This window comes from Cucurbita maxima, unplaced genomic scaffold (assembly GCF_002738345.1).
Source record: "Cucurbita maxima cultivar Rimu unplaced genomic scaffold, Cmax_1.0 Cma_Scf00011, whole genome shotgun sequence".
NCBI classification, from domain to species: Eukaryota; Viridiplantae; Streptophyta; class Magnoliopsida; order Cucurbitales; family Cucurbitaceae; genus Cucurbita; species Cucurbita maxima.
In genome coordinates, this window is record NW_019272027.1 from 1,119,769 (window position 1) to 1,131,852 (window position 12,084).

Here is a 12,084-nt window from a genome sequence, read left to right on the forward strand (position 1 = left end):
TTATCCGATTCAGGTTTTCGTTTCGCTTCGAGTTCGAGCTTGTTCCTCTCACAAATTTTCAGGTTTCTTTTGGGTTATGGTATCCGTGAAGAAACCCTTCTTCCAATACTGTGTTTCGTCCCTTAACAGCTTCAATTGACGCCCATCCATGGCGACCCACCTTCAAATTTCCGCTAAAATGGCCCTTCACGCCCCTGTTCTTCTAGCGCCCAGAGTAAGCTCGACCACCCTTTCTTCTATTTCTCTTTTTGAAGTATTTTTGTGAAGGCTGAGTTAATGTGTGGGATTTTGGGCGCTCGGTTTCTAGCTTTTGAGAATGCATTTGTTTTGTTTCTCAATGTGGATGAAATTTGTTGGTAATTGGAAAATCATATTGGTTAAATTGGTGGAACAACCTTCTTGTGAATTTGTGGGTTATGTTGATTAATTGGAAAATGCTATTTGATGGTAAATTCTGTCGCTGTGATGGCTGAATGCCTCTACATTAATGGGTATGGGTATAAACTTATCTATTTTAGCCTCTCATAGCATTGAAAGAAGCGAGGAGCTATTTAAGAGGGAAGAGTATGCAAGACTGTAGTTATCTTCGGGGGTGTATTTTGTTGTAACATAAGCGGAAACAAGATCGATTGTACTCTCACACACAAGAACATAAATGAACAAAGAGACACAACGATTTACGTGGTTCGGAGAGAAGAAATTCTCCTACATCCATGGGTGGTAGGCAATTACTATAATCAAAGTATTTACAAATGTATCTCTCACACTCTCACACTATGAAATCTCACTTACAAAGTTCCTCCCAATTGCCTCTAGACAAATACAAAATGGCAATGACTCCACATCTCATAACAATGCTAGAAAAACCTTTTTATAGGCATAGCAATACTAATTCTCATGCATGAATCGAAGCAACAGTAATGGTCATACATGAATCAAGATGATTTATGTACCAATATCGAAGATGAACCAAATGAATCCAATAGATTCATGAATAGAAGTGAGGAATGTACCAAAAATATTCATGAATCTATGTATTAATGAACCAAATCTTTATGAAAATTCTCTAACATATTCATGTTCAAATGATTAAATTTATGCCAGCTTGTTGGCTTAAAATTTTGGGTGTTTTATTGAATGTAATCATAAAGTAGGGGCTCTGAGTTCAAATTACTACCATGGTAGTTCCTCTCTATTCCATACTAATAGTCTATGCATGTAAACATAGTTCAACTTGTTAATATATGTTCAATCAAAATGTCAGAGGTTTGAATCCTCTCACCCACCCATGATGATCTTTAAACAAAAAAGGACTATGCATCCAAGTTGAGGCTTGAATGCGTGACTTAGATGATAGAGAATATGTGTAATGATTAAATTTACTGTAGCTTTTCAACTAAGTTTTGTGGATGCGGTGGTGCTTTATTCAATGAAGAATGGAAATGATATTCGGCCTTCAAAATTTTAGCTTACGCAGTGTTTAACATTTGTGTGATGGATTTTCATTTTTGTTTTAATGAATTTTCCACAACTCTAGTTCATTGTTGAACGAACTTGATGCCACTTGCTTACACTGTTTCCTTTTCTTTTTTATAATTCCTATTCTTTCGACTTAGTCGTTCTATCAAAATTTATAAGGTACGATTTTTGTTCTTATTGTAGCTTCGATCACCGGAATGCAGCCACGTAGTGAGTTTAAAACCACATAAAAGAATTCAGAATGCTAGATCTATGGTCTCTTGTGCAATGAATATGAGTGCAGGACAATCAGATGATCCAGGGAGGGCGAGTTGGGATAGTTTGAAGAACAGGGTAAAAAAACTTTGGGACAACTCACCAGAGCCAGTGAAGTGCTTCCCTTGGAATGAAGCATTGAATAACTTCATCCAGCTTATTGCTGATCTCATCTTGTCGGTCATCAAATACTTGAGCGTACCATTGCTTGTCGTCACATCTCTCAGCGAGATGTCCTACTGCGCCCATGAAAAGAAGCTTCTTATTGTCCCATTTCCATTAATAATTGGCTTCTCTGTTGCTGAGGTCATGAGACAGACAGCTTTGAGTCTATCTCCAATTCTTAAGGTAAGGTTTCAGCATCATCGCTCCATTACGTGTGACACGTTAGTTGAATGAATCATAATCATAGTTCATTGACAAAGCATTGGTCTCATATCCTCCATTTTAGCTCTGCTTTTATATCGCCCTTGCGTAGAGAACATTTTCTACTGTTTCTGGATTGATTACATAACTATATTTGCACATGATGCAATCGAAAACAATAAGTATGTTGCTTTAATCATGCTGTTGAATTTTAATCTTACGTTAGTTGAAAAAAACATCAATTGTCTGATTTAGCACTTTGTTGTTTCTTTTTACGTGTTCGCTCGTCATTTTTCTTATTGTTCTTTTAACACACGTTGATGTTCTTAGTTGTCTTTGTAGTATTCTTCATTTTGAACAATAATTTTCGGAATAATGTTAGCTGGGAATGTTCGAACACAGTTCAGTAGTCTTCCCGTTGCCCATTTTTTATTTTGAAACACACTCCTGAGCTTATCCTTCAGTAGAAATACGATGTGAAGAGCTGTTTAAAGAACTCCTTGATGTTCTTAGTTGTCTTTGTAGTATTCTTCATTTTGAACGATCAAAATTCGGTTAGCTGGGAATGTTTGAACACAGTTTAGTAGCTTCCTGTTGCTCATTTTTCATTTGAAACACACTCTAGAACTTGTTCTTCAGTAGAAATACAATATAAAGAGCTGTATAAAGATCTTGATTGACTTCTAGTTTCCTGTGAATTCTACTGAACATTTCTTGTCAATTCATTTATAGTTGTCTTCCTTTTGCCTTTCTATGATTCAGGATCTAGAAGTACCATGGCATTTAATCACAATTGCTCTGTTCTTCACACTCATTAAACTGCCTGGCCCATACTACCCATATTGGGGACGCATATTCCTTCCTCATTTTGCAAATGGGGGTCTGTTGAGAACAGTATGGTCTATGTTTTTCTGGTTTAGAAGACCTCGAAGGACATCGATGTTGCTGAAGCAGAAAGAGAATCACCTGGATACACCGAAGAACTAATCGAGGAGTAGCACAGAAAGTTTGAGATGAATTATTCAGAACGAAGTGTGATTGAACGAGGCGAGGGAGCGAACTGATGAATAAATTGTTGTAGTACGAGACCGATTATAGTTGATTGAGGGATTGTTTTGGTGATGGAACATTGGAGATGAGCCTTAAAATGAAGGCTAAATGTGTTTTCATGTAGTAGCACAGAAAGTTTTGGAGGCTGTATTTACGTATCATAATTGTTGGAGTAACTCAAATCCTAGAACATGAACATAGTACACAATGTTCTTCAATTCCTTCCTAAATTTTAAGAAAATTCGTAAGATGGAGTTAAGCTATACTTAACACGTAAACATAAATCAATAAAGTTGTATCTATCTCGTGTTCTAAGAATGTTGTCACAAATACGGTGGAGAATTTGCATATAAAAATTATGAATATCTTAATCACTAGACTACGTTCAACTCGAGTTTGCCAGCTAACCCCTTCGAAGTTGCTATGATGTTATTGAATTGTATCGCTCTTCTTTATGCCACTCCTCTCATGTTATTGAATCGAATCTCTTATGTTCTAAGAATGATGTTATTGATCGGTTCTTGGCCATGAATTTCTAACACATACGTGCGACGAATTATGGATATTTTTTTTCTTGAAAAAAATAAAAAAAATAATTGGGGGATGGTTATTTTTTAAAATATAGGTATATAAGGTAGTTTTTGAAAATTGGGTAATTTTTGAGAAATAGTTTTATTAAAATTAAAGAAGAGAGAGAAGGAAAGGAAAGGAAAGGAAAGAAGAAACGGAAATGTAATGAAATGAGTTTGTGCTCATCAAACTCCAAAGCCCTATCACCGCTTCTTCTTCTTCTTCTTCTTCTTCTTCTTCTTCTTCCTCCTCCTCACTCCCACTCTCACTCCTTCCGCCATGAAAGACCACCAAGATACCCAAGAGCTTCACCCCGACACTAACAAGCGCAAGCTCGAACAGAACATTCAATTGGCTAAGCAGAAAGCTCAGGAAATCGTTGCTAAGCTTGTGAGCAATGCCGAGTCTAAACGCCCTCGCTTTGACTACGAACCCGCCTCTGCCGCCCCCGCCTCTCAAAATCCACTGTCATCCGCTTCCCCCTTTCCTGGTAAGCATGTTCAATTTCTTCGACTCCTTTTTTTTTTTTTCCTTTTTAATTTAGGTAAAGGGGATGTTCTGCTTGTCTATTTTTATGCTTTGGAGTTTGTTCGAACATGTGTGGAATTGTTACGGATTCTTGCGACACGAGTCTTTAATGATTCATTTGTGGTTGGATTTTTGGCTATGTTGATAGCATAGAAATACGCCGATGTTGGATACGTGGATAAACAATGTTCTTGTCCATTACTCTGATTTTGTTCTAGCTTTTAAGATTTTGCGCTTCTCTGACATTTTATTGTCAAGTTTGTTAAATTTTGTCGACCTATATTTTTTAGACAAGGGGAACTGGAGTGGGCCTTTATGGAGCCTTTTAGGGCTTTGGGAGGAGTCATAGCAAAGGTAATCTCTGCTATGGAAATTTTGGAGAAGCCTTCTTGCGGTCTATCAAATTTTAATTTAAAGATGAGTCTTCTTTGTCGGGTGACATCAATCTTTCGGCCACCTTATCCAAGGGTTTCAGGAAAAAATTTTGGAGAGAATTATATCATTTCTATCCATTAGAACCCAATGATATAGACATACTTCTTTATGTAGGTTTCCACCCTGTTGATATCATATCTGACAATGGGGATGTCGATGCAAATGAAAATCTCCCATTGTCGAAACTTGTAGTTTGATGCAAATGAAAATCTCCCTTTCACGTTTAACAATAAGTAGCTCCAAGCTTATACAGCTCCACCTCTAGCTATGGTATCATTTGGATCAATCTTGCTTAAGTTTTGTGATCATTGCAAGCATTTGTGGGAGAGAGTCGAGAGAAGACAGGTTGGTACACAAAAGACAGCTGAATTGACAGTGGAAGACCCCTTGGGTGATCTATTACGAAACTAAGGAGTCACTTGGGAGGTTTCAAATTGACAGTGGAAGACCTCCCTTGCGGTCTTTAATGTAGCTAAGGAGTCACTGGGGAAGGTTTCCATTGTTAAAATTGGGAAGTAAAAGACCTTTATGGATGATAGATTGGATAGATTATTTCCCCTTGATGTATGCTATTAGTAACAAGAAGAAAAAGAAAAGGGTTGGTATGCAATGTGTTGGATGGTGAGACTCCTTTGTGGAGCATCACTGCTAGAAGGAACTTGTTAGAGGCAGAGATGGAAGATTTTGAGGCTTTGGTTGAAGAATATGAAACTTTTAGACATCAGAGAACTTCTGGCTGAGGTCCTTGCTGCAAATCCTGATTACAAATAGTTTTCTTCTTCCAATAGCACTCGCTCTTGCAATAAAGAAGGATAACAACCCCGAAAAAGTGAATTTTTTGTGTGGACCCTTTGTTTTGGGGAGTATTAATCCTGGAAAGAGATCAAAGGAGATGGCCTTCGCTTTCTGTCCTTCAATTCAAACTAGTGCAATTTGTGTTTAAGTACAAAGGAGAGTTGAAATCACGTCCTCTTCACTGCCAATTAAGGAGTTAATGAAACTAAATCTGTCAGAGCTTCAATCTACAATGGTGCTTCCACTCAACTACAAAGGAGAACACTTCCCAATTGCCTTTGGGCTACAGTAAAAAAAAAGGCAAAGATCCTCCTCGACATTATTGATATAGGCTTATGGGATTTTTAAAGAGAGAGAAATGACTGTGTTCAATGACAAGATTAGAGGGTGGGTAGAGGTGATAGAGCTAGGGAAGGGAAGTTTCTCTCATTCAACTACACTTTCATGTAATTTTCCCCCAATTGAAGTCTTTAATAGTTACCAGTACCACCTTTATGTAATTAATGGGAATTGGGAATCTTTTTGTAGTAATTAGAAGGTAGTTTAGACTAGAAATTTCTGTTTCTTTTAGTTGATAACAAAAGGAGAGTTTTAAAAAAATATTGTAATCGATACTTCAATTTGAGGCTGTGTATTATACAATTCACATTGACAATCTTTCTTTTTTTCCCCCTTCTCTTCTTTGTTTGTTTATTTATTATAATGGATTGTGTAACTCTTCTTTATAAAGAACTAATTGTATTAGTTTCGAGGTATCATTATGATGTAGTCTTAATTCTATATTCAATTGCCTGTTACTTGAGATTCTTTTTCAGCACATTTAGTAGGCTTACTAATCACGAAGTAGACATTTCTTTATTTTTATGCTCAAACACTGTGTCATGTCATGTCATATATCACTTCTTGCATTCGATTTTTCAACATGCATTGGCAACTTCGAGATTCACTGTTCTGTAAATACTAAGCATGTAGTTATATTTCTATTGAAAAGAAGCACAAATTTCCAATTCCAGACTTTGCTAACTTTCAAGTTGTTCAGTTTCTTCTGGTACTCAAACAGGTCCATACCATGGTTTTCAAAGCACGAGTAAGAAAATAAATATTCCAAATATTAAGGTACTTGGTTGCCATCTTGTCTGTTAGATTACCATTTGCCTACTGCTGTCAAAGCTGATTTTTTCTTTTCAAATCCTTTTTGTAGGTTGGGTTGATTATTGGGAAAGGTGGAGAAACCATCAAATACCTTCAACTCCAGTCAGGGGCTAAAATTCAGATCACCAGAGATTTCGAAGCTGATCCTCAATCTTTGACAAGAGATGTGGAATTAATGGGCACTTCAGAACAAGTTAGCAGGGCAGAACAGCTTATCAATGAAGTAATGGCAGAGGTAAAGCGCTGATTAAAATGCTTTATCATTGTCAAATTTTGTATGTTGGAGATGTGAAGCTATTTAGGCACCTTAATGTAACAGGCAGATTCAGGAGCTTCTCCTGCAACCACAAATCAGGGAATGACCTCAAGTCAACCTGGAGTTGAGCAGTTCGTAATGAAGATTCCTAATAATAAGGTAATTGCTTTTATTGCGTTTTATCCATCCTTTAAGGTTAATCTAATATTATGATAAGAATGTTGTTATAGGTTGCACTTGTCATTGGAAAGGGAGGCGAGACTATAAAGAGCATACAGAGTAAGTCAGCAGCTCGTGTTCAGGTATGTAATTTGTGGGAATTATAGTCGATTGAACCATTGCCATTGCAATTATTGCAGTTCAAGAGCAGTTTAGAGTTTCTAAAATTAGCAAGCACAGTAACATTACTGCTCGACCCTGTTTTGTTAGATTTGTAACTTTGAATTGTCAGACTCAGAAAGTTTACTAGAAAAGTATACTTCAAATAAAAAATTCTCCATTTCATCATTCGTACATCTTAGGAATCATTTGGTTGATGATCCTACAAGAATTTGAAACAAAGATTCACAGCCTGTTATTTTTAGATATGTGTTTGATAATGGATTTAAAATATTGAAAATATGCAAGGTTGTTTTCAAAATTTTCACATTTTAATCTAAACATTGTCCGGTAATGCTGTTTATCATCTTCTTGTATGGACTCCCACCCTTCAGGTTATCCCTTTGCACCTTCCTCCCGGAGATACATCGACAGAGAGAAATGTTTATATTAATGGGCTGAAGGAGCAGATTGAGTCAGCTAAAGAATTGATTAATGAAGTCATGAGTGGGGTGAGTCATCAACTCCCTTTATTGCCTTTGCATCTTCTTACATCAGGGAGAATGGTTTCCTAAAATTCTAAATGGAAGCTCTACGAAATACTGTCAAAACTTCTCCTCACCTATGTCCCCGATTTTCTCTGGCTCGACTAATTTTCTGCTGAGATTTCTGTGGTTTCTTTATCTGGTATATTATCACGTGCATGAAAATCCGAAGTATTGAAAGGCAATATTTTCTATTATTTATTTTCTAGGATTGTTTAACAAAGGCTCGGTTTGAAATGACTTTTCTAGTGCTTAAAAACACTTTTTAACCCTTAAAACCATTTTTTAAGCACTTTGAAAATCATTCTTAATAGGGCTCGTAATTTCCTTGGCTTGTGTTTTTGAACATTAGGCTCTTGTATGGTAGCTGAAGTTCAACTGCACATCATTTCTCCTATCTTTCAATAGGAACGTTTAAAATTTCAGTCACTTTTTAAGAGATTGACATAAGCTTTGATAGACTGCTGGAATTTGAATGTTGTTATCTCTGAGACATAAATGCCCCCATTTCTGCAGAAACGTCTGGTGAATACATCTGAAACTACTAGCTATGCCCAATCAACTTACCCCCCTCCTACCAATTGGTCTCAAGCTGGGCAACAACCTCCCTTGCAGCAACAGCAACAACCCCAATATGGATATGCGCCAGGAACCTATCCTCCGCCCCCAGGGCCTCCGTACTATAGTAACTATCCAACTCAAGTAGGAAGCTGGGATCATGCGAACCAAGCAAGTCTTCAGCCATCAGAACAAAGTACAGGATATAATTACTATGGCCAACAGTCTCAGGTTGGGTCAGCTCCTCCATATCCTGGCTATGGTTATGGTCAGCCAGGTTCAGCCGCCACTCATGGTTATGACCAGACCTACTCCCAACAGGTATCGAGTTATGGGCAAAACTACTCGGACCAAATTTCACCTTACGATCAGCAGAACATGTACCTTAACTCAGGAGGTGCACCACCTGGTGTGCTATCAACAAATGGAACCGACACTGAAGGTACATATCCGACTGCAGCATACCAAGTTTCCGACAGCCAGCCAGTTGTCAACTCTATGAATGGTTACTGGACGTACCCGAGCGACCTGACCCAATCACTTCCTCAGACAGGGAATGACCAGTCTGGTTATTATCAAACAGTAAGCGGGGGACAGGAGCAGCCTCCCGTCGCTTTCCAACCTGTCTACGCACAGAGTGGGTACCCTCCTCCACCAGGCGTGTATTCTCAGGAAGTAACCCTCTCAGCCCCGGCTATGACTCCTACCCAACCACAACCACCAGCTCTTCCACAGACAGAGGCTCAAACCCAACCACAACCACAACCACCTGCTACTCCACAGACAGAGGCTCAAACCCAATCACAACCACCAGCTCTTCCACCGACAGAGGCTCAAACCCAGCCACAACCGCCAGCTCCTCTACAGTCGGAGGCTCAAACCCAACCAGAACCACCGTCACATGAACTGAGTTGAATCATATTTGGAGATTAGAATTCAAACGAAGGACAAGTGCAGGAAACTGCGAATTCAAAAAGTTGACCATGGGGTGAATCGGGTGCAACTTACCTAAAACTCTTATTGTTATTCGTGCTCTTTTTAAAACTGATATACATATTTTGATAGCCATTTAGGACCTGTAATGAATTTGTCATCAAATGGGAATTTACACTTTGCATCTTCCTTTTTCCTATTCATATTATTTTATTGGATGCAGATATGAAAACATGTGTTTGACAAGAAGTTCAAATATTTGCTACAGAAAATATACAACTGCAGGTCATGGGGTGTGCGTGTATTGTGATAGACAAATTATACAGAAAACACGTATAAAAGGTGGACCATTGAAACCCAAATCCAAGCTATATATAGAAACAGATGGATCCACTGGACTCGGTTTGCAATTCTATCAGTAAACCTCTATCCAATGGGTTCAGGATCTCTCAAGCCTTCGTGGTCTAAGCGTGGTACAATATGTGCTTACTCTCCTTTGTACCCTACAAACTTTGAAAGGTATATAAACAATTACATTGCATAGACAATCTCTCCACTGCTGTCGATATCGAGATCGAGGTCAGGATCAGTCTCTAGGTCGTCCTCCATATCGTCGTCGATATCAAGGCTGCCAGTAAGGTATTGGTTGAGGCTCTGTGTCCCGGCAGAGGGAAGGCCAGCCTCAGCGATTATCTGCATGATTTCTTCACTAGTTTGCATGGGTTGATCAGGCTCCTCGTATTGGTTATTCATCACCCTTTCGTCTACGAGATCAGCTGGAAGATTCTTCAGAAACCACTCGTGGTTTCTTATCTCCGGGATTGTTATCCTCTATCCCAGGTGATTGAAGTTGACATCAAGTCATATGTCAAAATGGAATCTCATCAGCCATTTAGAAAGTAATATTTTGCTATGTGATTGGGTTATTTTATGTATTAACAAGATTGGTGAGTCTAACCTTTGTTGGGTCTGCAACAAAAATCCTAGAGATTAAATGGCGACACTCGGGAGAAATAAGAACATAATCAGGAATTGAGTACTGTACATTCAGGATTCGCTGCAAAAAACAATCAAATGTTTTAGCCAAATGATTGAATTCCAACTATCCATTCAGCAAGTTTAGTCTATCACCTGAATTGTTTTACGAAAATTTTTCGGATCTTCGGGGTCCTCAAAGGGGTATGCACCCACCAACATGACATATAAGGTCACCCCACACGACCACACATCTGCAATCTGAAATGCATAGACATGAACGTACGGGTTTAAACGGATAGTTCATTTGAATAAAAAACTTTAGGCTATAACTTTAGAAAGAATATGAATGGCTACAATACTACCTTGCCATCATACTCTTTCTTAAGCAACACCTCAGGAGCAATATACGCAGGGGTGCCAACCGTTGATTTTGGCTGTGAGTGCAGCACAGAAGACTGAAAGTAGACACCAATCAAAATGTGCAGGAAAAAGAAACAACAGATTCAGTTGAATCAACTAAATTTTCTCTACCCAACGAACAAAATTCCATCAAATAAGACACTTAATGCAGTGGAATCTTTATTGTTGTCAAAATATACGAGTTCTAACAACCTTAAAATTTTACTCGCAGCGAAGAAACACAAGAAGTCGGTTGTACCTTGGAGTATCCAAAATCACAAATTTTCAAGCGAGGAGCAGGACTTCCATCCAGCAATGTATTCTCCAATTTCAAATCACGATGACATACTTGCTGCAGAAAATGAGTGAAGGTTAACAATTACTTAAAACACAGTATTTCTAGCAATGACTTCCGCCTCTGAGGGCACAAAGGAAATGATAAAGACATCAAATGTAAATCATTTACACACCATTGCATGACAATAACTGACACCTGATATGAGTTGCTGGAAGAAGAAACGCGCCTGCAGATCAAGAAAACTTAAATTCAGGTAACGATGGTATGAGGTTCTAAATCAAGAATTTCAATGGACCTATAAAACCTCGTCCTCACTGAACCGCCCAGCATTACAGATCCGCTCGAAGAGCTCTCCTCCAGATGCATATTCCATCACAATTGCCAGATGGGTTGGGGTTAAGATCACCTGTTTCAATGTCATATATTAGGTGAAAACATTCTTCTGTCTGGATGAGGATGAGGATGAGGATGAGGCCAAATTTAAGTATAAAGCAAACCTCCTTGAATCTGACAATGTTAGGATGCCTTAAAGATCTGTGATTTATTATCTCCCGCTTCACATTCTCATCTATCTGTCAAATGCAATGGAACTGGTAAATCACCATTTGGTTAACAGAACTAAATATAATTAAAACTAATCAATACTTTACAAAATATTTTGTGAGTGCAGTCTATTGCAAGTGATATGTTTGTCAACTCTTCTCTGATCCATCGACCTTTAAAGAACTAAGTAATGTCTTGACCGTTGAACTATACCAAGTCGGTCTAGTCTAATAATAACAACAATCACTAATTATTAATGTTTACAAGCACGGATTACGAGATACAAGAAATACATACATTTGTAAGTTGTAATTGTAACAATAATTTAATAATAACTTATAACTCACAACAATATAGCTCAATGAATTAGGCATCTTTACTTTCTCCAATAAGTCATAGATTCGATGTAATATTCTTTAAAAAAAAGGAATTTATAATTCACAGAATGTCTTGAAATTCATAAAATACTAAGTGCCTTTTAAGAATATAGAAATATACACGAGAGTAAAACTGATTTAATTTTCTTTATGTTCTCAATCATTTAATTGATTTTAATTTTAATTGCAATATTGTTCTTATTTTAATGTTAATGTGTTTCTTTTTTTTTTTTTTTTTTTTTTTTTTTT

At 37.7% G+C, this 12,084-nt stretch overlaps 3 protein-coding genes across 4 annotated transcripts in view; 2 read left to right on the forward strand and 1 right to left on the reverse strand.

The window, feature by feature from the left end:
* Positions 1-12,084, forward strand: part of LOC111486136 — a 20,970-nt gene continuing 8,886 nt past the window's right edge. Inside the window, exons 1-4 of one of the 2 annotated variants that reach the window (XM_023133159.1) lie at positions 1-214; positions 1,663-2,082; positions 2,863-3,094; positions 8,064-8,068. In XM_023133159.1, coding sequence (XP_022988927.1) covers positions 149-214; positions 1,663-2,082; positions 2,863-3,087 — 711 coding nt within the window. In that variant the 5' untranslated portion in view covers positions 1-148 and the 3' untranslated portion in view covers positions 3,088-3,094; positions 8,064-8,068. Of the gene's footprint in view, positions 215-1,662; positions 2,083-2,862; positions 3,401-8,063; positions 8,069-12,084 lie in introns of those variants that run through there. The other variant, XM_023133158.1, reaches the window with a different exon arrangement.
* Positions 3,885-9,389, forward strand: LOC111485979 (far upstream element-binding protein 1-like). Its single transcript, XM_023132961.1, has 7 exons — positions 3,885-4,210; positions 6,518-6,594; positions 6,680-6,865; positions 6,950-7,045; positions 7,117-7,188; positions 7,600-7,716; positions 8,266-9,389. Exons 1-7 carry the CDS (start codon positions 4,000-4,002, stop codon positions 9,220-9,222), a joined length of 1,716 nt encoding a protein of 571 aa, XP_022988729.1. The 5' UTR covers positions 3,885-3,999; the 3' UTR covers positions 9,223-9,389.
* The window catches only part of LOC111486055 (serine/threonine-protein kinase SRK2E), a 3,755-nt gene continuing 1,183 nt past the window's right edge, over positions 9,513-12,084 (reverse strand). Inside the window, exons 2-9 of the mRNA XM_023133056.1 lie at positions 11,413-11,487; positions 11,220-11,321; positions 11,088-11,141; positions 10,877-10,969; positions 10,581-10,673; positions 10,372-10,476; positions 10,199-10,297; positions 9,513-10,071 (exon numbers count right to left, since the gene is read on the reverse strand). Coding sequence (XP_022988824.1) covers positions 9,772-10,071; positions 10,199-10,297; positions 10,372-10,476; positions 10,581-10,673; positions 10,877-10,969; positions 11,088-11,141; positions 11,220-11,321; positions 11,413-11,487 — 921 coding nt within the window. The 3' untranslated portion in view covers positions 9,513-9,771. The remainder of the gene's footprint in view (positions 10,072-10,198; positions 10,298-10,371; positions 10,477-10,580; positions 10,674-10,876; positions 10,970-11,087; positions 11,142-11,219; positions 11,322-11,412; positions 11,488-12,084) is intronic.

Coding starts and splice junctions, on each gene's coding strand:
- LOC111485979 (XM_023132961.1), top strand. CDS start 4,000: ATGAAAGACCACCAAGATACCCAAGAGCTTCACCCCGACACTAACAAG. Junction 6,595..6,679: donor TAAATATTCCAAATATTAAG/GTACTTGGTTGC, acceptor TCCTTTTTGTAG/GTTGGGTTGATTATTGGGAA. Junction 7,189..7,599: donor AGTCAGCAGCTCGTGTTCAG/GTATGTAATTTG, acceptor CCCACCCTTCAG/GTTATCCCTTTGCACCTTCC.